Consider the following 25709-nt stretch of genomic DNA (forward strand, 5'->3'; position numbering starts at 1 on the left):
AAAAATAGAGTAAGCATGACGACAAATTTACTTGCCACATGACAGTAAAGGCATTTATTCCTTAATTTAGAACGATTTCAAATACTATGTCAGGTTTTGGTAGCCATACAAATAAACGGACAAATAATACAAAGAATACTGGCACCGACATGAGTGATTGCATTGTTCTGACATGATAATGGGATACTTTGAATACGCCTAAACAAGTACATCAGGCTGTTTCTATCTTAAGTGATATTGTTTAACCTACAAGACACGTGCTTGCCATTTAAGAGTGTTGGCTCAAAGTTTAGACTTTGCAAAATGAGATATGTGGGCCGCTTAGATTCCTGGACTGCCTGTACTTGAAGAATCTTGTCAGGAAGCACTTTTCACAGCCAGCCAGCTGTGATGTGTGACCTCTGACTGTCTTCTGTAGGAGGGCTAATATGGGAGTCATTTAATTAACTGAACAAAAGCAAAGTACTGTGTAGGTGTGTTTGAGTGACAGCTGGCAGAGATTGCTCTGTCTTCTGAAAAACTATGGGATCTTCGTGTCGTTTTCTTGATACCTGGATTTGAATCGCATGGCTTTTCTGAGTGGGCCGAGGTGAACTGTAAATGAACGTCCATTCTGTTCAGACAGTATGTTTTCTCTCCCGTGCAGTGACCCTAAAAGGCACATTGAGGGTGTAGTTAATTGAGATCTCTGCCAGCTTCCACCGTTTAACGAAGCTCCAACAGAACGAACAACAGCAGTTATGGCATGGCTCTCCCAGGGCAGCTCGAAGAAGCCGTCTTACACTTTGAATGCGAGTAGATGGTTTACCAAACCATGGCTGTATCCCTGCTCTGACTCTAGATTTTGCCGGCCTTTGTCCCCAGAGTCAGATCTCCCAGTGTAGAGAAGAATTCCTCCATCTCCTTCTGCAGGAGGCGGTTGCGCGTCTCCGCATCCTCGTTGGCACGCTCTGCATTCCGCAGCTTGATCTCCAGCATCTGGTGCTTTTTGCGCTCCTGGTCCAGCTCCTCCTGCAGCTTCTCCACCTGGGAGCCCAGGGCAGTGACGGAGGCCTCCAGCCTGCAAACACAGCCCACCAGTAACCAATTGCTAGTGGCTCCTGCCCCGTAATGTTCCGGGAGGGTTAATAGCAAGCCAGTTTAAGGGGATGACATGATCCATTACGCGTTCCACACAGTGCTCTCCATGTTTGGGGCAATGACAAATTATTTTTTTAATTTGAGTCTGAGTACTCCACGGTTTTAGATTTGTGGAGGGCACTGTATTTGCAGAGAGGACCTCCGTAATAAATAATAATAAAATAATAACATCAATTTATCCAATAATTCTTTTCTGAAAATGGGGAACTTCTAACTGGACCTGATATACAGATGCTCCTCCTTTTATGATGCTCGACTTATGATATTTTGACTTTACAACGGCGTGACAGTGATGCATTCAGTAATTATCAAATTTTGAACTTTGATCCATCCATCCATCCATCCATTTTCTTTACCCGTTTGTCCTATTTAGGTTCACAGGGGGTCCAGAGCCCCGGAAACTATAGACACAAGGTGGGGAACAACCCAGGATGGGGCGACAACACATCTCAAATAAACTTGTATTCATTTATTTACTTTTCAACTACTGGCATTTAGATAGTTACAGTAATTATTTATTTTCTTATTCAGTAACAGTAGTTGTTTATTTTTCTATCACATTTATATTCGACTTACGAACTTACTTTCCGCTTACACTAGGATCATCGGAACATAACCCCATCGTGAGCCGAGGAGTACCTGTATATATTATGAATCTCAGAGCAGCCTGCCTTTGTTTCCTTCGCCTGACATGAGGTCTCCCTGTCCTTAATCTGTGTTGGAGCCTGAAAGTGGCACACAGACCGCTCCCCATGCACACCTACTTCCTGATTCTGCTGCCATAGGCCACCCTCTGCTGCCTCAGTTCCTCCTTTAGCTCTGCCACTTTGCTCATCAGCGTCTGGGAGTTGCTGTTGGGCTCCGCAGGCCCGGCACCCTCGCTGCCGCCCACGGTACTGCAGATGCTCTCGGTAGAGGGACCCACGTCCCTGCAGCCATCCCTCGATTCCATTGGCTCCTTCTCAGTCTGTCCTTGCAGCCCGTTCTCCAAGCCTAAATCGCTTTCCGAGTCTGGGGTGAATGATCGTTTTTGGCTGGGCTCAGGTGCAGAAGGGGCATTCCAGGCCTCAGTAGCGACACTTGGCACGCTCAAACTGCTGGGGGCCACATTGTCATAGGTAGACAGCCTCTGCATCAGCCCCAGATCCTTCATGTACCCCCCCGATGACGTGCGCTGGTGGCCTCTCCGCAACGGTAGTCCATTCATCAGCCAGCTGCTACCTGACATGCTGGGGATATCTACAGAAGAGCCTCCCAGCTTCCCATGGGCCCGAAAGGGGCACTTAAAGGCGGGCAGAGACTTGGCCTGCTTGCTGGGGCTGATGCTGGCCTCTGCCTTCCCCTGAGGTGCCTGTATACAGGATACGGTCGTGCTGGTGTCCAGACAAGGGGCGCTGCTGCACAAGTCCTCTGCTGGGCAGGCACTCCTGCTTGTGGAGGAGAATTCCTCATTGGAGATCCAGCACACCATGCCCCGCTGGCTGTTGAGCGTGGTCTCCCTTGGAACACTAGGGGGCTCCACGTGGGCCACCACAAACAGCCGATCATGTTCTCTGATCAATACAGTCATCAGGTGCTGCACCTGGGAAGTGCCTGAAAGGGAAAAGCTGCATCAACACAGCCTGTCCCTCACCACCTATCCATGTTCAACCATATATTACAGGTACATACAAAATTAATTATTCAGCCTATCCACTAGCAAAACATACTTTCCATAATCGTCACAGGGTCCTCCATTTTAGGCCTTAGAATATTGGGTCCAAACACTGTTGCCAGGTTCTGAACACTCATTTTATTTTCACTTGAATGCGACTGAACTTCATCGAGGAACCTGGAAAGAAAGTTATGCCACAGAAGTTAAATCAGTTCGTAATTACACGGGTTGACGCAGCCATGAAATAACCAAGCTTCAACACTAGGGGGAGCTGCGCCGGCGGAACTTTTAAAGGCGATTTAAAGGCCGCCTCTAGACGCCTAGATGACAGCTCCCGGTTGAATTGTCGTTGAGGAAGCGCTAACTTTTTACAGAATTCCGTGTTTTAAAATGTTTGTCAATGCCTTTTACCTTTAACTGCACCTAAGGCAACGCTCGTTTACATACTATTTCATAACTTCCATAGAATAACGTTAAGCATTTTACTATATCAGTTAATTTACTTTTTAATAGCATTCACTGCAGTAGCATTTAATGTATGTAATTCTGTAACACTCCAGGTAATGTACATTCTCAAGTAGAGTTGCAAAGGGTAATTCTGTCAAGCATATTTTAACCATAAATTAATGCGCTTGTTTCATTAGTTAGCATAAAATAAATGCAGGTTAAACACTGTGGATGTGTACAATGCAGTTGGGCAAATGAGCTAGATACCTTGCGTTATCTTTGTTATGCTTATTATTGGGCACCACAGTATTGATCATAACTCTAGTAAAATTTAACCTAGTTAGTTGTAATAATGGGTCGAGCCGTTTTCGTGATTAGGCTGCAAATACTGAGTTAATCAGCCCCTTGTATACTGGAGAGGGATAAAACATCTACAATCATATCAAACCACCCTACCCTACGCTCTGGGCAACACATCTAACTGTACAAATTAATGTAGTTCTTGTCTATGTTTCATAGGGAATGGGGATGTAACGATACACTCCACTCACGATTTGATACGATTCTGGAGTTCACGATACCATTTTCTTGCGATTTTTTAGCAGAATGAGCTGCAGACAAATTTATTCAAAAATATTCATTTATTTGTCTTTCCAAACTGCGCAAAACGTGTCCTCTTCTGTGCAACTGAAATTGAATACAATACTATTTAAGAAAATCCCAGATCAAAATAAATACATTTAAAAAATCTTCAAATAAATAAACTAAGGCTTGCATGTGCAGCTTTTTAGCGTGGTTTGCCCTTTTAATAATCTTCGCTCAGCCCACTGAGGTGCCGGTAGACATGCTGAAGCATGTTCGTTGTGCTATTTGTGCATTTTATCAGTCTTTTACAATGTTTGCACGCAGGTTTTGTCTTGTCTGTGCTTTGCTCGCCGTTTTCCTTTGTGATTACCGGAAAGCTAAAATGCTGCCATTACCGGATCGATAATGTCAGCTGAGTTGTTTGAATATAAACTTGCCATTGCGGAGGCATTGCAAAGCAGCAGATTTGTAAGGGCTCCTAGTTGGTTACTAACACACTAAACCTTAGCTGGTCTTATTTGTAATGTAGTGATTAAATAGACTGGGGATCATTCTTTAAGTTTTAATCCAGCAGGTGAGCTTGCTGTGTTATTGTACCCGCTTGCTTAATTTAATAATGTAAGCTTTTAATGAAGGCCAGCTCTGTCAAGTAAGAGACAGAAAGGCTCTTGAGATGGCCGGATATTAAAGTACATCATGCAGTTACCTACCAGTTAGGCATCGTAAATGTAAATTGACTTTTCTTTAATCCTTGCTGGTTGTTCACATGTGATTTATATTTGTTATCTTTATTATACAGACTTTAATGTTTGCAGTTTAAAAAGCTGCTACTGTCTGAGGCTGTGATTAGCACCCTCTGATCTTTCAATGCCTTCAAATAAGCAGTGTCACGTGACTTACTTATGAATAACAGAATGACAGTAACAGGTACAAAATGCTGATTGGTGTCAGGATTGAAACTCATAAGTTGGTTACCTTGTGCTTTGTGGGGACTGAAAAACTCTGCTTTGATGTTTATTATAGGACAGGGAAATGAGGTTACCTGCAGATGTATTTTAGGAGGTTGAAATTGACTTGGGGCAGGCTCTTCACCTGCTTTGCTAGCTCCTGTATCCCCTTGAAGAAAAGAGAAAAAATCATATTTTCAATGAGGATCTCCTTCCTGGGCAGGCATGGTGGTGCAGTGGTTAGCACTGTTGCCTCACACCTCTGGGACCTGGGTTCGAGTCTCTGCCTGGGTCACATGTGTGTGGAGTTTGCATGTTCTCCCCATGTCGTCGTGGGGTTTCCTCCGGGTACTCCGGTTTCCCCCCACGGTCCAAAAACATGCGGAGGCTAATTGGACTTGCTAAATTGTGCGCGTGTGAGTGTGTCCTGTGATGGGCTGGCCCCCTATCTTGGGTTGTTCCCTGCCTCATGCCCATTCCTTCCGGGATAGGCTCCGGACCCCCCGCGACCCAGTAGGATAAGTGTTTTGGAAAATGGATGGATGGATCTCCTTCCTGTACAGGTCATGGCAGAAGTGTAGCTTTTGCTTGGCACAATATTTTTTCACAATGCACTGCCCAGCCAGTCAGGTTTACATCACATTTATTCCTGTTCTTATTTTTCTCTGCCTACATAAGTGTCCACGGCTAGAGATTCTGAGGCCCTGCTTGGGTTGGAATTCTCAATATGAAGAAATTCCGGTTCGATGATAAACAGAATCTGCCAGGCTTGGTGGGGTTGGGGGGGGGGGGGGGGGAGGGGGCTGTACTTGATTTTGCAGAGTGGGAGCTGTATTGGATGCTCCCCATATATGCCATGATATCCATACTCCTCTAATGGGAACCCTACAAACCTGACTCTGCTTCCTGGTTATATAGATGCAACCCAGATGTCCTGCTTACAGCCCCCAGGCTGGTGATACACACTGACGGTACACGGGCCGGGCTTTTGTGTGCGCTACATGCCCTGTTCTGCTCTGTCAGAGTCTGAAACTAGAAAGGAATTGACAGGCAGACCCCCCCCCACCCAGGAACACTACAAATTACAAGGTTTGGAGATGCACATGCACAGATGCCTACTCACCATCTCCTCGTCTTTGGCCAGCATCTGAGCGCACGTGAGGAAGTCCTCGTATTTGGCGAAGGGGACTACAGGCTCAGGCAGCTCTCGCAGATATAGCTTCAGCAAAGACGCCACTGTGTGGACATCAGTGGTTCTGCAAGAACAGCGTAAAGGCCGACAGAGTTCTAGCTAAACCGAACAGATTACTGGACTGTCAAAGAGCAAAGATACCAAATTGTGTTTCATGTTATTCTGATGAGTACTGGTGCATCTTACTGTAATATTTGGCCTGTTATGTACCCTGGGTAAGAAATGGACATTTAATACACAAATAAAGTAGCCCCTGTGTGGACAGGATTCTGTAGGCCTTTAGAGTCAATCACAAGGGTGCAGTTGTGTCAGATGGTCTATGAACCTGTCAAAGTGGGGCTTGTCCCCACAGTGGAATGCATCCTGCAGCTCCTTCAACAGATTGGCCTGGCCGGGCACGCGGAACAGCCCCTCCTCCCTCAGGCCGTGCTCCAGGATGAAGTCCACGCACTGCTCCACCAGCAGCGGGGCCTGCCGTGGCCCAAAACGTCTCTCATACAGCACTGTGTCCTCTAGCTGCTGGCCGAAGATTCCTGTAGAGACACGTGTGCTTCAGGGTCTCACATGAAGGAGAACTTGAAGTGAGTAGGACCAAAACCGCATTTGACCAGTTATTTTAACCTGAATAGGACCTCCTTTTATACTACTTATTTTTATCTAAGTAGGACCAAGACCCTCTTTTAACCAGTTATTTTTATCTGTGGTCCATCTGGTCTGTGTCTCTGGGTTTGAGATCTACACTGGAGGTCACGCCCATTACCAGCTAGTGTTCCATATAGTGTGAATCACATGATGTGTTTGTCTGTCATAATACACAGTGTAGGCGTGTGCCTGTTGGGGTGGTTATACCTCCTCCAAAGGGAGCCCAGATGGCACGGCGGATGGCCTTCACCCAGTCCTCCATGTCAGTGTGAGAGATGGCCATGAGCAGCAAGGCCTCGTCGGTAGCTCCGCCTGCAGCACAGACCACATATAGTTTGCCGCCTGCCCCGCTAACGGTAAAGACCACATACGGTTAGTCGCCTTCTGGGCTAACAACACAGACCACAAACGTTTAGCAGCCTGCTGTGCTAACAGCACAGACCACATAGTTTTAGCTGCCTGCTGCGCTAACAGCACAGACCACATATTTTAGCTGCCTGCTGCGCTAACCGCACAGACCACATATTTTAGCTGCCGGCTGCGCTAACAGCACAGACCACATATTTTAGCTGCCTGCTGCGCTAACAGCACAGACCACATATTTAAGCTGCCTGCTGCGCTAACAGCACAGACCACATATTTTAGCTGCCTGCTGCGCTAACAGCACAGACCACATATTTTAGCTGCCTGCCCTGATAACATTCTTATGTGTACATGTATGATTTAGCAGTTTAGAATAAAACATCCTGGTAACATTTGACCCAGCTCTCTGTAGACAGATGAATTTCAGGTTCCTACATATCATATTTGTAGTTAACGTTCTTACAGATTAATAGGTTGCTAAGAGAGTGGCTGAGTGTAGATCCTTTAACAGTGCAGTATAAATTAATGCTATGCTGATATTTTGGGAGGGAAACCCATCTCTTTGGCAGGCTGCTTATCTTCTCTGCTTGCTTAGCACAAAGCTCTCTCTTCTAATGTAATAAGTACAAAATGGCATCACTGGCATTCCTTCCTTCCTTGATTAAACCCCTTTATCGTATTGATGGACTTCTGATTGGCTATTGGTAGAGCCACTGCAGACTCGGGGCTTTATCAAACTTTGCAGTTATTGGCCTAGTCAGCAGTGATATGGATGCGATGGATTGGCAAAGTGGCCACTCTGAGACTGGGGGGGTGTCCGCGTTCATTGTATAAATGGGATAGATTTGGTCATCTTCAGCAACTGGTCAGTGAGTAGTGACATGACGAAACAGCGCACTGATGCCTGCACTTGCAGTTTGCAGAAAGCCGTACGCTAGCTGTAAATGGAAGAATGTACATTATGGAGGTCCCTGAGCCAACTCTAACCCTTTAGTTAATTGGCCTTTTCACTAGCTCTTTGGTAAACCGCATAGCATGTCACATAATCAACTGCTGTATTAGGGCAGTGTTTCCCACCCATCCTCTGGGACCCCCAGACAGTCCATGTGGACTGTCTGACAGGGAGCTGGGAGGGAGCAAAAACATGGACCGGCTTGAAGTCCTTGAGAACCGGATTGGGAAACACTCTATTAAGAGATGGTCAACATTACAAGAAATGCTTGAATTGGGAAGAGAAGTTAATAGCAGACGACAGTCCCTCCATCACCTGTTGTCAACCTTGTTAAATGCACCGATTGACTTCCTACCCTATTAATTTGAGTGCTATGATCATACACAGGGCAATTTTGCTGACCAATGTTGCTCAGGCACTTTCCCATTGATATTAGGCTACAAATTTCTATTTGAAAAATTTGAATCGGCAGTGGGCAACTACTTGCGATCATCCAGATCCATATGAGTTGCCCGTTGTCTCACCCAGTTGCTGGCAATATTGCTCAAAAATTTTCCCTGTGTTTCATCACCTTCAGACACCCTGACATCACAGGTCTGGTTAATTCTTATGCCTAGAGGTGATGGTAGATGGTAGATTAGTACACATGATTAATATTTTTTGTAAATTACTGCAGATATGTGCAATAGCTGGCCTTGATGGACGAGGGGTTTCCAGATTCCTCATGATTCCCAGTAACGGAAGGCTGGGGTTGATCTTATAAAAGCAGGTACCGCAGTTGATTAGCGCTCCAAAGGCCACAGGTTCGAGTTCCTGCTTCTGTCCCCATATTTGGCTGTGGAACTGGACATTCACTTGGAATAAAAATAATTATATATATATATATATATATATATATATATATATATATATATATATATATATATATATCATTATAGATATGCATCTGCCCATTAAATCTGTGAGAACTAAATAGAAGAACATTTAGGATTACTTCAAGCTGATGGATCTATATGTAATCAGGGCTCTTTTCCTCCTGGCTTTGCTGCAGGCACCTTGGTGCACAATGCCAGGTTTTGGGGGATGTCCAATGTCCATTTAGCGTTGTTTATTAGGCCCCATCGCAGATTTTTATGGGATGGAGACTAATTGAATGCTTCGATCGTCTTAGTGCTCTAAAAAAATTTAATCCAGGAATTCTCAAGGTCTGCGTCCAAGAAGACACTCTGCGAGAAATGAATGACCTCTGCGATCTCAGCTCTCGTGGCCAGTGCCTCCAGTTGTTCTTTTGTCCTTTTATAGCGTAAAGGCTGCTAAAGAGCTAAGCTGACTGGAGCATCATGTCTGCACCCAGTCTGTGGTCATTCGGTGTTTAATGGTACTTAGCAGGTGTCGCTGTGAGGGCTGCATGAGAGAAGCAAGGGGTTCAGCTCCCCACCCTTTCTGACCTGGATTGTTTTAAAACTGTATAGGTCCAGCCAGTGACGTTAAAAACCTTGTTTTTATGCTCCAGTGAGCCAAGTCTCATTTCTGTTTGTATGATGAAATGGGTACTGAGGCTTGGCCTGGATTTTTTTACCTTCTTCTACAAATGGAGATAATTTGTAACATGTTTCACTGCGGGGCTGAGCAGCGTAGGAACGTGCAATTAAAGCTTGCAGAGTGTGCTTTAAAGCAGGTAGAAATGCACAGCTGCGACACAGGCTTACCTGGAATGATCTCAAATAGGTGGCGGCCTGGTTCCTCAGGATTGGCTGAGAGCTCTGTCACATGACTGCCCTGGAGCTGAATGCTGCCCTGTGGAAAAGAAGTAGTGAAGGTGATAAAATGTGCGGGACAGTAGTACAGCATGAACTCCACAGGCTTCTGTGTGACAGATCTGAGGGAATCTTCATTCATGATCTCAGACGCACTGTGCTTTTTTGAAGTTGCAACAATATGTCTGATAGACAAAAGTAGCACCAATGCCAGCAGAATATATCATTAGTGCCCTCTGTGGTTGAATGTGTTCAGTGTGAAGTGCTTTTAATGCTATTATGGAGGGGCTGGGCTGTTCCGTTGTGCTGTCTTGTTTGAATGCCGTACGCGTCTCTTGGCTCAGCTGTCAAGACCTCATAAAGCTGGGAGTCTAGCTCCACCTAGCAAATGAGCCATCTGCTTGTCCAGGCAAGCCTACACTCAAAAGCTGCCGAGGGAGCTGAAGCCTGGGGTGGTGTGGGCCAGCTGGGCAGCCATGACACCTCAGGTCCCAGCAACATTAGCTGTAATAGGCAATACGTATCAGGAATTGCTGAGTCCTGTGCCGGAATGGCTTTGATGCAAAGTACACTGAGCAGATGTTCTGGGAATGCTGATTAGAAAGGCAGCTCCACCGTGCCCTGAATGTCCACTACCAGCCCCCAGGGCTGGGAGACTTCATATTTATTTATATGCAGCTCAGTGCCGACAAGGGGTGTGGTCTGTGCTGCTTCATTAGCTATCTGACCAGTCTTATTACACACACCCCTCCCCCATGTTTCACCATGGCAACCGGGTAGTTGTATAGCGCAAACCTTGAGAGGGCCCTGGAGGAAGGTGAGGCTTTGGCTTATCTTTTCTGAGGATGTCTAAGGGACCAAGAGGTGGGAAGTTCGGGTCCAGAAAGTATAAATCCAGACCAAGATTTTGTTCCAACCAACTAGTTGAGTACAAAGAGTGACAGTCACAGAAAACTCAACTTGTTGGTTGGAACAAAATCTTGGTCTGGATTTGTACTTTCTAGACCCGAACTTTCCACCTTTGGCTTAGACTCGCTGCACTGCAGATGGCCTAGATACATAGATAGATAAAATGTAATACTCCCATTTGGGAATTTGTATGAGGCAGTGCCAGAATTCAGGTTTTCTGGGGCAGGAGTATTAAATACTGCCCGTGCTTCCTGCCATTGATAATCTATTTGCCTCGTATATCACCAGTTTTCCCCCACAGAGGTCAGCACATGTGGAACGCTAGAAGCTCACCTGCGGCTTCATCTCCTCCTCGTTCTTGTAGAAGCAGAGTCGGTCGGGCCATAGCACGAACCAGCGGGGCTGCCAGTTTTTCATGATACTGCGCTGCTTCCTGAGCCAGCCAGCCTTCAGAACCCTATCCTGGAGGCTGGCGGGGCCGCGGGACATCTCCCCCATCACCATGCTCTTGGACCTGGCTGGAGGCGCACACACACACACACCACAACCTCAGTCTGCATCCCACAAAGGCAGTTGGCTGCCATGACAGGTAGGTGTGCCTTCCCTGCATCACCTTGCTCTACAGCCCATATACAGGATTCCATTATTCTGTGCACCATGCCAGAAAGACTGAAAATTCTCCTTTTAGATTTCAGTTAGCCAATCAGCTTTCAGTTTAAGGCTGCCTACCAAGCTTCCTTAAAAATCTACGTGCTCAGCTAGTGGTTTTAAGACTCCAGGCATGTAAAAAGCAACAGTGTACTGAGCTACAAAAGATGTTCCAAGCAGAGCTTCTTCAAGGCATCAAAAGTCCTGCGAGGGATGAGCTATCAGACAGCATCATTCAGAACATGCGGTAGCTGTTATGTCTAACAACAGCAGATGGAGACCTGTGATGGTTTTCCTGTTCCCCGTGCTGATGACAGGTGACGGTCCCTCTCGGGGGTTTCTCAGTTGTCCTTCTTTATTGCGGAGTTATGATTGCCGCTTATTCGGCCTGTGAGGAACTGCCACCCTGACTGTTAACTGTCCGTGATGAAGTATACTGTAGCGTGCTGACTGAAACATGCAGGTCTGACCAGCATTTATGTGGGGAAAAATGAAGCATGAGCCGCCTGGTTACCCAGAAAAGCAGAGCGATTAATATACGTCCGTGAGATCGGTTACACGGGTGTTGATTGCATGGAGGAATTATTATGGCTATTGTCAGCACGTCAGGCCATTTATGTAATACACAGCATTCAGGGGTTCTCAGGACTGTACACAGCAGGTGCCTGCTTTGGTGACCTGACGTTCCATGCACAGCTCAACTGTTTTCCATTTCGGAGAAAAGATTTTGTTGTTGATGTTGAGAGTGAAAGAGGAACGTAGATAAAATGTGTGCACGGCTCCCGCTGCTTCTAGAAGCATCTTGCGGTTATGGTAGAAGAGTAGGATAAGCCTTTTGACATTTGCTGATGCCAGCTTAAAGTTGCTGAAAAATCTACTTTTGCCACAAAGTCTACATCCTGTACTTAACTGCATAACTGAAGTTCACATTGATAACCCCAGTCTATCCAAGTTGCCTTTATGCAGTCCAGTGCACAGCACAGCAATTTCAGGGAGGCTAGCAGCTTTTTCCCTTGTCCTCTGGATGTAGCTGTCACTGTCTGGTCCTGCCTCTACATTTCATCGCTACAAACACGTCTTTAATACATATTCCCACATTTGTACATAGCTCAGAGCCGACAGTGCAGAAAACAGAATCCTGTCTTTGCAGCTGTAATGCAGGTTGGAGATTTGCTCTAAACTCAGACTCACATTGTGCCACTGCAATATTCTCAGTCAGGCAGAATCACAATGCCAGTCAAGGGTTTCAAGCAGGACACCTCTGTTGGGGCTGGTTAGTGGTTTTGATAAAGCAATGATCTTTCCCTCCAGGACTGGATTTTGTGGTGAGACTCTCCGTGAGAGACCCCAGGTAGCTGCTGACACACCCATCTGTGTGGAACACACCCTCTGATGGAAACATGGATTACGGCACATGGATTTCATATTCTCACTAACCCTGTTCTGGAGAAAAATGGCACGGCAAGTGTGGAATTTCAATTAAAATGCAAGCCCATATTCAGCACTATAATCCGCCAGAAGTCCATTAAACCATAAAATAATCCTTTCAATAGATACTAGAAATAGGGATGTTAGATAGTAAGACTGCCCTCCACTGGCATTGAGGTATTGATGAGACCTTAAACACATGGATCATGCAGGGGTGTCTCGCAAAGAAGTCACGCACCGCAACATGAATGATTCAGGATGACACGTGGAATCGCATGCAGATTGCTGTCACACTGCAAATATCATGCGTATGCAGTGGATGATGCCTGAAGCGGCACTGAGAGCGCCGGCAGCCCCCAGCCCCCGGGGGGGTGACCTCTCTGTGCGCTTACCTCTCCGGATCTGCCTGATCCGGGGGCTCAGCATCGCTCCCTCACAGTGCGGCCCCGCACGCCGCCATCCCGTCTTGCTGCCCTCCACTTCTTCGCCACTCTGCCTGTGTGCCGCCAGCCCAGCCCCGCAGGCCCCGCCTCCCTGGCCCCGCAGGCCCCGCCTCCCTGGCCCCGCAGGCCCCCCCTCTGCTGCATTATTCATTTCCCCACAGCTGAGCCCCCGTGCTCTCAGGCAGGCATTCAATGCAGGGTGACCACCATCAATAACTCAGGGGAGCGGAGCCACTTTTGCCTTCCTCCTCAGCCATCCGCGCGTGTCTCTCCCCTCTCCCTCCCCTCTTAATTGACCCTGCACATCTGTGTCCCTGTGTGTGTCCTCTCCCTCCCTCCCTCTCTGCCATTCGTCTCTCTCTCTCTATCGAAGCAGTCATCGGCCCTTCCCTCCCTGGCCCCCTTCCTGTGTATCGCTAGTACAGCCAGTGTATCAGCACTGTCAGCAGTCTGACTGGCCTGGAGCTGCATTCCATCCCTGCATCCATCCATCTATCTATCCTTTACCCATTTATCCCAGTCAGGGTCACACGGGGAGGGGGGATCTCTGGACCCTAGTAGCTTCATTTCATTCAACCTAATTATGCACTAGCTAATCATTGACTCGTCACTCTCGCTGTTCCCCACATCACATCCAATTTATTTTAATTTTTTTAGCAAATTCTTTGCTGTTCCTAAAACATCCTTAACACAATATTAGCACGTGTTTAGTGACCGGTGGCTGAAGTTTGCTCATGCTGCTGGTGTGCCGCTTGATGCTGAATGCCAAGCTGTCACAGGGTAGTAACAGGAGAAACAATGACACGGCATACGGCGTGAGAGAGGTCTGCGATGGTACCTGGGGGATTGTGCTGTCTTCCTCCCATCAGGCTCCTGGAACGGTTCATCACGCTGCTCGGTGCCTGTCCGGTGCATCAGAACATCAGGAGGTGCATGGAGGAAAGATGGAGTGGAACTGGTGAAAGGAAAAGCAGACGTGTGTGCATGCTCTGGCCCGTAGGGGGTCCAGCCTAAGGAATCGTTTGCGACACCGCCATATGGACCGTGCGGCGCCCAGGCCGAAGTCAACCTCTCTGTTACGCCGGTTCAGTGGCAGCGTGGCCATGCATGTAGGCGCTGTGTCCCTTTCTCAGAAAACTTCCCCCGGTGGTGACGCCGAAATGACCGCTTCCCTCAGAGACGCTGAAGATAGAAGCCGGAGCCCATCACAGATTTCAGACTGAGAAAATTCCAGGAACTGAAAGGCGGCAACACAGAAGTGAAAACGGCCAGGCCTTCCCCAAATGGCCACCGGCCAATAGCTCACAGAAACGCCAGTCCTAAATAAGAGATAAGTCTGGGTACAGCCAACAGACTTCGTAATAAATGACATCACATTGCTTTGAAAGGAAATGTCCCTTTGTAATAGAAGGGGTCTTGGCCATGTTGGTGGACTTATATGTTGGTGAATTCATGCCGCATGGGAGGAGGCCGAACACACGCACATGCATGATGGGCTGCAGTGACCACAGCCGCAGAATAAGCCAAGTATTACTGACTGGCCCTGAAACCGTAGTCATGGTGTTACGCATGATTAGGCTGCGAGGTACACTTTAATTCACTAATGTGAGTAATTAGATGGATGGCTGGCAGGCAGGCAGATGGCTGTGAGTTTATAAGGAGCGGAACGAAGGGCAGGTCCAGTGGGTGATGGTGGTGGGGTTGTATAAGCTCACAAACAGAAGATCACCAGCTGGGATGAAATCTCATTCATCAGCTGCCAGTAAAGATTTGGCAAGATCTGGCCTGATGCCGCCGGATCTCCTGACAGGGGCGTTACTGGCTGCAGTTTGTGGCTGTGACTTGCCTTTAGAAGAGTATTTCCCAATCAGATCCTCAGGGAGTTTGGAGGGAGCAAAAACATGGACCGACTGTGGGTCCCTAAAGACAAACAAACTGCAAAGATGCTAGGGCTGCATAAGGTCCAGGTTTACAGCTTATTGGTCAGCTGTGATAAATCGCTGATCAGCCCATGGAAGTAATCTTGGAATTTCCTTGTTACTAAAATATTAAAAGGGAACACCCTGCATTTAATTATGAAATGGTTAAGTATGGTGAAATACAGCTCTGCCATATGACAGAAAGAATGCTGCTGCTTGTTAGTCAGAGACACTCTTTTATTTCAAAGGTTTACAGTGGAAAAAACAGCACAGTCCCATCTGGGATAAAGTCAAACTTAGCAGGTCATTGTTTCATACACAAAATACTTAAAATATTTTTGAAATATTTAAAAAATCACTAACAATTGTTAAAAAATAATACATTTTTCCTAAATTAAACACCTTTTAATGAATTTCTTAAAAGGATTTAATGCCAGGCAACTAAAATGTCAAAATGATACACTAGACGTAGGTAAAGTGTGTGAATGGGGTGTGTATAGGTTTGGGGAGCGTGTTCTGGTCCGCGTGTGTTACTGATTCCTGGATGGATGGGCAGGTACCAGGTGGGAACAGTTCCATCCTAAATGTTCACCGAGGACAGGCGCCACTGATACCTATGCAGCCGCCCGCTTATCAGGAAGGAGATGACCGATGCCCATCGCTGCCTCGGAGGGTGCTGTGGGTATGGTGGGTGTTTGAAATAGGTGGAGGTGCCCATGGAGAGGGTCTGGAACTGTTCCTTCAGCAGCCAGGTCTCCCACAGGCCAGTGAGGAAGTTCATGACTGACATAGCCAGCACCCAGATTTCTGCGCCCGCCACGGTCCCCTCTGTGGCCAACGGTACATCGGTAAACCTGTGCCAGAGGTAACGGGCAGCCGCAAGGAGGAAGAGTGTGTGGGCCACAGCCATAGTCAGGAGGAAGAGGACGAAGAGGCGCCGGTTGTCCCTGCCCACACAGCGGTTGAGGAACAGGCAGTGGTGGTCGTATTCCAGGATGCACATGCCACACAGCTTGCAGTGTTTGGAACCATCCGGCTGGAACATCTGTGACACAGGAGCCGCCGATGAGGAACTTCGTGGGGATCCCAAAGAATCAGCACTGGCTATTTGCATTTAACCCAAAAGTGCCACAGTGCCACATTGACAGTTGCACTTGGGTAGCACTGACTCGTGGGAGTTTTATTTATACAAAAATGTTCTGAGGGCAGAATGAAAAATGATTGGTTCAGAGGGATAATCAGATTGTAGAGGAGGTGGATCCAAGCAGCTAGAGGAGGCGGGACCAAGACATCTGATTGGTTGGTCCCATCTCCTCTAGTTACCTGGACTCACCTCCTCTACAATCTGACTGGTTATCTCTCTGAACCAAGCATTTTAGTTTTAGTAAAACTCCATGAGCATGGCCCTCCCGGCTCTCAGCCATCCAAGGGGCAGACCGAGGAAGGTCTGCTGCGACACCCACGCCTGAATTTGCCCACCCTACCTCACAGTGGATGCAGAACCTGCTCAGGCTTTCATTGGTCTCCACCAGGTCGGTCACCTTGGAGAACCGGGGATCGGCCTCTGCCTGCCGCACGTGGCCAGGGTCCTTGATGAGGAGTCTGTGAAAAAGCCACAGCGCAGCTGAGAACTGGATGACGGACGTGTGGAGGAGCAGATCCGAAGAGCTGATGCGTGGGACGTCGTCAAGGAACCATGTGACTCAAGAAGGCAAGAGAGCAGGTCAATGACGGCCGTTATGACAAAGGATATTAGGCATGATCTTCCCAAAGAAGCAGAGCAGTGAGTGGAACATACCAGCTGCCAGAGTACCCAGGTAGACAGGGTTAGGAGACCTGGAATAGAGCAGAAACAGACTCAACAGCAACACCAGTGTGTTTCTGCCCTTTTGTGTCAGTCGGCTCAGTAGATGGCAGGTTTTCCAGAGAATGGGGGTCGCAGTGGCCCCTGCCATCCAGAACTACAAGATGGCGAACAGGGCCCTAGGCTGAACTGGCAGCATAAATCCACATATATTTTCATCAGCATTGCTCATGTAAGCCGGGACTTAATGTAACTCACCTCTGGAAGCTGCTCATCCTGTGATACTGGGTGAAGATGCACTTAGCCAGCCAGGGGAAGAGCAGAACACAGACAAGACCCCCGTAGACTCCAAGTGCTACAGCTACCAGGAAGATGGCGCCTCCACCAAGAGTGGGGAACAGCAGTGCCCAGTAGTACATGCCTGAACACAGGAGATGACAACAGGCTTACTGGATAGTAGCTCATGTGCTCATTGTTGATAGGGTGCTGAAGACATGAGGCACTCATGCATGGCATGAAGGACAAGCTGGAAAAACTGCAGTGAAGTGAAACAGTCCAGCACTTTAAGTAGGTGTATTCTGCCCTCTTGTGTTAATCAGAAGGTACCGCAGATGTCAAATTGTTTCTTTTCCTTTGAGTATTTGAAAGGCTCTCCTAATGCACATTTTCCATTTTTAAACTGAAAGAAAAAAAAAATCTACATTTTAAACAGGTAGTTACCACAGGACTCCTTGGGTTTGTGACATGGGGGCTTGTTGATTAACTTCATAAAAAGTTCAGTGAGCTGCTGGTGTCTGCGGCGAAACAGAAGAACACGTCATTGTGCAGTGGGCATCGACACAGCATGTGTGGGCATGCTCACTGCCTCCGTTGTGTGGCACGTGCTGGCGTATGTACCTGAAGGTGACTCCCCGTCTGCTCAGGTCCACAGGAGTCAGCCGGTTGTTGTCCTGCAGGTGTAACACATGCAGTCCGGCTTCCTGCAAGAGCAACCAGCTCACCTCGACGGCCCCCCTCTCCGCAGCCACATGCAGCGCTGTCGCCCCCTGGTGGTCAGCAGCGTCCACAGCACACCGCTACCCACAAACCACAGAACGGAGATATTTACTGCTGTACGCATAGCATTACAGTCTCGGGGCTCAACCTGCCAGACAAAGGGTCATGTAGAACCCACAAGCTGAAAGATTACAGAGCATGATTACTTTGCACATCTACGGCATAAATCGACTAAGTTAATATGAGACAAGAATGAGTGCCACTCTGACGTTATTAAGGGCCAGATCCAGCAAGCACTTAGGCATCCAAGTTGGGCAGGGACTCACATTATTCCGCAGCAAATACTTGACCATGTCTGTGTTTCCTGTGGAGGCTGCCAGGTGCAGAGGTGTTAGCTTAAAGTTATCAGTGTCGGAGAACCTGAACATCTCTCTTTCCCACAGGTACTGGACAGCCAGCCTGCAAGGACAGTCAGAAGGATGTGGCAAAGGAAGCGTGTGGGATTTGAAATGAAGGACAGTGAAGCGAGTTCATCCAAGCCAAGAGTGACTTACACGTTTCCCCCAGAGACTGCGTAGTGCAGGGCAGTTTTCCCCTGGAGATCAGTGATGCGTAGGTCTGCCCCGTGCTGCAGCATTTGATGCATGATGTGGACATTACCTTGTCTAGAAAGGCAACAGATTGCCATTCACTTCACCCTGAGCTTTTCTGACATATAGCGGATGCTGTGATGACTCTCTAATCCTAGGGGAGAAACTCACCTGCTGGCAAAGTGGAAGGACGTTTGTCCTGCGTCACATGTGGCATTGCAGTCGGCTCCATGGCTCAGGAGGAGGTTCGCCAGCAGCCTGCTCCCCTGGAGAGCGGCAAAGTGCAGGGGAGTGAACCCCCCCCAGCCTGGCCCAACAGACAGACAGCAGATACTTCCAATCAGAAAGCTCCAAAACAAAAAAACTGCCAAAGCTTCTAAAGCAGTTAAGGGCCACGGAGACCAGACAGAAAAACGCTTAGCTGACCCTAAACAAAGGGGTAAGTGAGACATGGCGTGGTGAGGAAGTTGATCTGTGTTTGGGCCAGAGGCTATGATGGATTTCACTGCGTCAGAGGTCAGTGAAGCAGTTCTTGGGACAGGATCGAAATTAACCTCCTCATCTAGGGGGACATCAGACTTGAAAACACAGACCCTGGCTCTCCATGGATAGGGACTGCTGTCACGTTCAGATGGCAGTCAACCTTCAAACCCTTTTAAAGTAATGAATAATGGATGCATATAAGAAAGGGGAACGGAAATGGCTTTTGTGTGGTGTGACCCTTCTATCGATCCAAAAACAGTGGGCATTCACCGCTTGTGTATTTAGGAAATAATCATTATGGTTTCATATATCAGAAGAAAAAGATAGCAATTATATAAAAGGACATGGCATTGTACATTAGCCTGGGGAATAAAGCGCAGATACAGCCATGAAAAAAATCAAGAGACCACATCACAATTTTTTGCACTAATTTCTGGGTATGAATCTGTGAATATATATATATATTTTTGAAAACTACAGTCTGGCTTTTCTTTGTTTCTCATCAATGAAAGGCTTCTTTCTTGCTTTATGGGACTTCAGTCCTACTTCTAGGAGCCTGATATAAGCTGTCCTAGAAGAACACTTCACACCTGCACCTCTGTTTTCCATTCCTTTTGAAGGTCACTTGATGTCATCCTTCGATTCATGAGTCACTGTCAGATAAGTTAACGGTCACCTCTGGCATTAGGAAGTCGCTTCTGGCCCTTTACATGACTGGTTTCTAGTTGTTTCCAGCCTCTCCTGCTTCACTTTGTTCTTGTGTACTACTTTCTTAGAAATTTAGAACCTGGAAGCAACCTGCTGCTCAGCATAGCCTTCTGTCAGCAGAACTACAATTGACCCAGGGTTAAAAAAATGCAGATTTGTCTCAAAGTATACATAGTGGTCTCGTTTTTTTTCCCGCGGTTTTAACGGGTATTTCTATGTAGGCGCTACCAAGGTGTATTTTTTCCTACTCAAGAGAGTACGATTGCATATATAAGCAAGAGCATAAGAGAAACATACCACAGACCAAGGGCATTACTTTGGGTTGAGCACTGGCTGGTTTAAGGCTCCACCCATTTAAGAGGGTTGAGGGGGGTTGTATTGGTTGGTTTTGATTACTGGGGGGGAGTTACGACCCCCTATTCCCCCATAATATACGCCCATGCAGAGAAAACGGAAAACTAGTAATTAACACTAGATTTACCGAGTTTTTATTCTCTGCTGAGAGTCCCAAGGTGTTTGTCACCCCTGCTGTGATTTTCGCAGGTCTTCAGCCCCATCCTCCTCCTGCTTTTGTTGTGCAAACACACCCATTACCTGTGAGGCCTGGCGCATTTGCATTTTTTACTCAGAGTAGCTCAAATCCAAGGCAGGCTAAACCTCTGTGTGTGACATGGAAACCTTCACAAAAGTCTGCCATATCTATACCAAATATCCCACACGCTGACTGACCTGCAAATATGAAAGACGCACATTCACAAAATATATGGAAACACAAGTCTGTGTTATTTATAAAACAAATTGAGTGAAAATAGAATGAAAAGTTGCTAATAGAATGAAATGAATAAAATGAAAACATGCTAACACTTCAGTCTCCAATGCATGTTTGTATATAAATGTCATAAGCTGAGTGAAGTCATGGTCCATGGTTTTTGACATGCTCATACACATACAGAATAAAATGTCATTTCATTTTCATTGGCCATCACTGAATTATAACACCAAAAGTGAATTTTGTTTTTGTGTGATCTCTCCAGCTTTGCATGTTTGGCTGTTCATGTAAAAATTGATGTATCCGTGCCTCAGTTCCAGGTTCATCTCTTCGTCATCTTTCTGCCTTTTGTCTCAGTGGTTACTGTCCCACACAGTCTGTCTATCTTTCAAAGTCTGTGTTTGCAGCGTTTGAAAACCCAGTGACCATCATCCCTGTATTTGGCAATGGAGTTCCTTGGCTAGAAGAATCGGAAACAGTCTTCTTTTTCCTTTCCACCCTGTAGATGCTTTGTACAGAACGTAGGCATTCACCGCCACCAAGTCCAGCATGTTGTAAAACACAGCTACTGGCCACTTGCTTGTTGCTGCTCGTACTGAATACATGCGCGCCATTCTAAACACTGACGTGGAGAATTCCTCTCCCTGTGCAGTGTCCTTTGCCAATGGAGGAAGTTCACGGCAAACGTTATTCACCATGCCCAGTAAAGTGAAGCAGTCTGTGTGACAGTGACAGTGAGGTGAAGAAATTGTCCATTGTGACATTTCTCCCGTCATCCAGAAATGACTCCATCAGACTCATGACCACGTTCTCTGCCAGCCTTCACCAAGAACTGTGCTGAAAGTTTCACTCCAGGAGAACACATGAACATAGATGTACAGCTGTTCTCGACCAAGGTTCATTGTCCATGCAGTATATTTACATTTACATTTACAGGATTTGGCAGACGCCCTTAGCCAGAGCGACTTACATAAGTGCTTTGAGACTCTGCAATGAATTTCCGATGCTAGCTCAATAAGGACCCCAGCTACGAATACTATCTCTGAGAACGCCATTGAGTAGTGCAGAATTTTTATTTTATTTTATTTTTTTAAAACACACACCAGAAAAAGAGTCGAGTAAGAATATAGAAGTTCTACGTCAGGTATTTCTGAAAAAGAAAAGTTTTGAGTCGTCGCTTGAAGACATTCAAGGATTCAGCTGTTCGGACATCTAGGGGGAGTTCATTCCATCAATTAGGTGCCAGGACAGAGAAGAACCGAGATGCGTGTCTTCCTTGTGCCTTGAGGGGAGGTGGGACCAGTCGAGCAGTGCTGGAGGATCGGAGAGATCGTGGTGCAGAGCGGGGTGTGATGAGGTCCTTTAGGTAGGATGGTGCCAGAGAATTTTTGGCTTTGTATGCGAGCATCAGTGTTTTGAATCTGATGCGTGCAGCTACAGGAAGCCAGTGGAGGGAGCGCAGCAAAGGAGTGGTGTGGGAGAACTTGGGAAGGATGAAAACAAGACGAGCAGCTGCATTCTGAATCAGTTGGAGGGGACGGATGGCGCTCAGTGGTAAACCCGCTAGAAGCGAGTTGCAGTAGTCAAGGCGTGAGATGACGAGGGACTGGACGAGTATCTGGGTAGCCTGGGTGGAAAGAAATGGACGTATCCTCCTGATGTTAAAGAGGAGAAACCGACAAGAGCGAGAAAGACTGGTGATATGTGAGGAAAATGACAACCGATCATCTATGGTAACTCCAAGGTTTCTAGCAGAAACCGAAGGACGGATCAGGGAGTTGTCAAAGGAGATCGCAAGGTCCTGGAGGGGGGATGAGTCAGCCGGGATGTAAAGCAACTCAGTTTTACTAGTTTTGAGTTTTAGCTGGTGAGTGGTCATCCAAGATGAGATGTCTGCCAAGCATGTAGAGATCTTAGTGGAGACATGAGTGTCTGAGGGAGGGAAGGAGAGGATGAGTTGAGTGTCATCGGCATAGCAGTGGTAGGAGAAGCCATGTGAGGATATAACTTCGCCAAGAGATTTAGTGTAGAGGGAGAATAGGAGAGGGCCAAGAACCGAGCCCTGAGGGACACCGGTGGAAAGACAACGTGGAGTAGATGTGGATCCATTCCATGTCACTTGGTATATCGCATCCAAGCCGGACAAATTTGGGATCAAGTTCTGGATGGCCACGGATTTGGAGACCAAATACGTCTGCAACGTGTCCCCTAACTTGGGAAAGGACCCCAGTCACCAGAAAAGGGAGAGGCTGGCAGAGAACATGGTCATGAGTCTGATGGAGCCATTTCTGGATGACGGGAGAAATGTCACAACGGACAATTTCTTCACCTCACTGGCACTGTCACACAGACTGCTTCAGCGCAAAACAACACTACTGAGCACAGGGAATAAAGTTTGGTATGAACTTCCTCCAATTTCAAAGGACACTGCACAGCAAGAGGAATTCTCCGCGTCAGTGCTTAGAAGTGGCAGTGTCTCCTTGACAATTTATGCACCTAAAAAAACAAGATTGTGTGTGTTCTGAGTTCCTTGGACCAAGATGTGGCGATCTGTGAAGGCAGAAAGAGGAAACCCAACACGATAACAGACTATAACCACATGAAGGTATGTGAATGTGTGTATAATTTTACATCAGTGCTACAATGTTTTCTGATATGTACTATACAGGCCTATATAGAAAGAAGGTAGAAAAAAAGCAAATACACTCATGACTCTCTCTCTCTCTGCTGTTATAGTGTGGTGTAAATGTGTTGGACCAAATGGCGCGCATGTATTCCGTAAGAGCAGCAACATGCAGGTGGCCAGTAGCTGTATTTTACAACATGCTGGACCTGGTGGTGGCAAATTCCTACGTTCTGTACAAGGCATGTACAGGGTGGGAAGGCAAAAGAAGATTATTTTTGAGTCATCTAGCCAAGGAACTCCATTGCCAATTTATGCCACAAAAGGCTATGGGGACAGAGGAAGGCTGCTGCTGTGCCAGGACTTGTATGGACAACTCAGTGTCAGGTACAGGAGAACTGCAACAGAAACCGCAGCAGGTTTACCAGTGCAAAGTGTTACAAATTCACTTGCGCCAAATGCAGGGATGATGGTCACTGGGTCTGCAAACACTGCAAAGTTTGAAACACTCAATTTTTTTTATAAATAAAACAGACTTGTGCTTCCATATATTTTGTGAATGTGTGTCTTTCATATTTGCAGGTCAGTCAGCATGTGGGATATTTGGTATAGATATGGCAGACTTTTGTGAAGGTTTCCATGTCACACACAGAGGTTTAGCCTGCCTTGGATTTTAGCTGCTCTGAGTAAAAAAATGCAAATGTGCCAGGCCTCACAGGTAATGGGTGTGTTTGCACAACAAAAGCAGGAGGACAATGGCCCAAGAAACTCTCAGCAGGGATGCTAGTAGGTGTTAGGCCCAGGGAATTTACGCAAATTTGCGTAGATTTGGCAGTTCTAGTGTTAAAGGATCCTCCAGATATTCACATGACTCCCAGTTACCAGTTAATTTAAAATAAACACCAGAAACTACGAGCGGTAGCGCCCATCTGCTAAATCGTAACAGAGCATTAGCTTCAAGTTTCAAACTTTAACGGGACGGGTCATTGGGCGGATCAGACTAACAGCAGTGCAATACCGGACAAGATAATAAAAGTGCAATATAAGAATAAGCAGGCCAATAAATAAGTGGATATGTGGATGAAGTAGCTATGTGGAATGCGCAGATTTACAATAATACAGTATATAATGTTAATGAAGTGCAAGCGGTGAACTAATAATGCGGGAGCGTGCAATACAGTGGGTGTGTAGTGGGTGGATAGATGCCGGCAGCCAGGAACTGAAAGCACTGAGCATTAGACGTCCTCACCTGTCTGCCTGACAGCTCCGCGATCACGATTTAGAAGCCGGGCACACTGCTCTGTGTCGCCTTTCTGGATAGCTTCAAATATGTCACCGACTTCCACGCTGCTACCCGCCGCGACGGGGGAAATCTTCATGATTTAAGGGTATTTTTATCCAATAAACAGGAATTGCTTGGGTGAAATATGAAGACGCTCATTTCCAGCATTTCTTCACGCCCATCTGCTAGGTCGCATGCTGGTACGATTGCACTGGAAAACGTGCCTTTCACACTCGCCACTGTCTCCGTAATATCTCGCGCAGAAAACGTCGCGGTCACGTGGCGTAATAAATTAGCATAAACCCCGCCTTCTGTGCAGGGTTGCCAGGTTGTGGCCCTTATGTGTTATGTATGGTGTAGGTTTGACCGTTTATTGGAAAAGCCACGCCAAAAGACCGTCTACGCTATTTATAAAGCACATACTGTGCAGAGGTAGAAGGTTAAGGTTAAGAAAGTACAAAACCAGAGCAAGGTTTTCTTTCAGCCAACCAGTTGAGCATAAAGAGTCAAAGTCACTTGACTGGTTGGTTGAAACAAAACCTTCCACCTCTACTGCTGTGACCTTTCTGGATAATTAAATGCCGCGTTTTCAAAGCTGAAGATTAAAATTTGACACCTGTAGCATCGAAGCATGCCCTGGTTTCCGATTCGAGTACCTGGCAGACCATTAAACAGTTAATTATATAGACCAACAGCCCTGTTCCTCTTCAAGTAAAATAAGATCATATATTATAACGATATCCATTTTACAGCAGTTTATTCTGAACACTGGGAGTCCGAGACTAGAACCCATGTCAAACAGTACAGGGTAGGCCCACAAGGCAGAGATGGACGAGATGTAAAATAACATTTAATGCTAAAATTACGGAATTCATACTGCAGATGGGTACTTAATACCAAATTATTGCATGAATGGTTCCTTCTTTGTGTATGAGTGTTACAGGTGTTACAGAATGATCAATTTCACTTAAAGTCTTGCTTTTATATAGTTTTATGTAAGGGAGGGTTTCGTGTTGGCCGTCATTTTCTTATGGAAAGGAAAGTGACAGGGACTAGCTGTCACCCCAGGTGTGCTGTACATGTGTCTTTTCAATTTTTATTATTCAGGTATGTGAACTCTCTTCTATTTTGTCTATGACGTTTATTTATGTTGACATGATGTTTATGTAATTTAAGGGTATTTGTATGTGGCTTGAGGGCCGGCATGGTGGTGCAGTGGTTGCACTGTTCGAGTCTCACCCTGGGTCACTGTGGAGTTTGCATGTTCTCCCCATGTCGTCGTGGGGTTCCCTCCGGGTGCTCCGGTTTCCCCCCACAGTCCAAAAACATGGTGAGGCTAATTGGAGTTGCTAAATTGCCCATAGGTGTGCATGTGTGAGTGAATGGTGTGTGAGTGAATGGTGTGTGAGTGTGCCCTGCGAAGGGCTG

The 25709-nt window shown here is 46.7% G+C and overlaps 2 protein-coding genes across 8 annotated transcripts; both read right to left on the reverse strand.

The window, feature by feature from the left end:
* Window positions 1-26: 26 nt before the first annotated feature.
* Window positions 27-14298, reverse strand: arhgap22 (Rho GTPase activating protein 22). 5 transcript variants are annotated; one of them, XR_007396862.1, is made up of 11 exons: window positions 13946-14297; window positions 10922-11106; window positions 9632-9719; window positions 6815-6919; window positions 6291-6498; window positions 5897-6029; window positions 4869-4942; window positions 2850-2971; window positions 1905-2733; window positions 783-1060; window positions 27-651 (listed from the first exon to the last, which is right to left on the reverse strand). XR_007396862.1 is itself a non-coding variant. In XM_049007671.1 (10 exons), the coding sequence occupies exons 1-10, from the start codon at window positions 13992-13994 to the stop codon at window positions 838-840; spliced, it is 2016 nt and encodes a 671-aa protein (XP_048863628.1). In that variant the 5' UTR covers window positions 13995-14297; the 3' UTR covers window positions 27-837. The 5 variants fall into 5 exon arrangements, 3 of the variants coding, with proteins under 3 accessions (XP_048863628.1, XP_048863630.1, XP_048863631.1); XM_049007671.1 differs by having other exon boundaries at window positions 27-1060; XM_049007673.1 differs by lacking the exon at window positions 13946-14297 and adding an exon at window positions 13057-13145 and having other exon boundaries at window positions 27-1060.
* Window positions 14299-15248: 950 nt separating this feature from the next.
* Window positions 15249-24531, reverse strand: si:ch211-223a10.1 (uncharacterized). 3 transcript variants are annotated; one of them, XM_049007676.1, is made up of 10 exons: window positions 24249-24531; window positions 18588-18723; window positions 18381-18491; window positions 18153-18285; window positions 17728-17906; window positions 17551-17624; window positions 17089-17251; window positions 16825-16862; window positions 16511-16728; window positions 15249-16071 (listed from the first exon to the last, which is right to left on the reverse strand). In XM_049007676.1, exons 1-10 carry the CDS (start codon window positions 24376-24378, stop codon window positions 15607-15609), a joined length of 1647 nt encoding a protein of 548 aa, XP_048863633.1. In that variant the 5' UTR covers window positions 24379-24531; the 3' UTR covers window positions 15249-15606. The 3 variants fall into 3 exon arrangements, with proteins under 3 accessions (XP_048863633.1, XP_048863632.1, XP_048863634.1); XM_049007675.1 differs by having other exon boundaries at window positions 16511-16701; window positions 16780-16862; XM_049007677.1 differs by having other exon boundaries at window positions 16511-16701; window positions 16780-16862; window positions 18588-18682; window positions 24249-24377.
* Window positions 24532-25709: the final 1178 nt, after the last annotated feature.

Source organism: Brienomyrus brachyistius, chromosome 3 (genome assembly GCF_023856365.1).
Source record: "Brienomyrus brachyistius isolate T26 chromosome 3, BBRACH_0.4, whole genome shotgun sequence".
NCBI lineage: Eukaryota > Metazoa > Chordata > Actinopteri > Osteoglossiformes > Mormyridae > Brienomyrus > Brienomyrus brachyistius.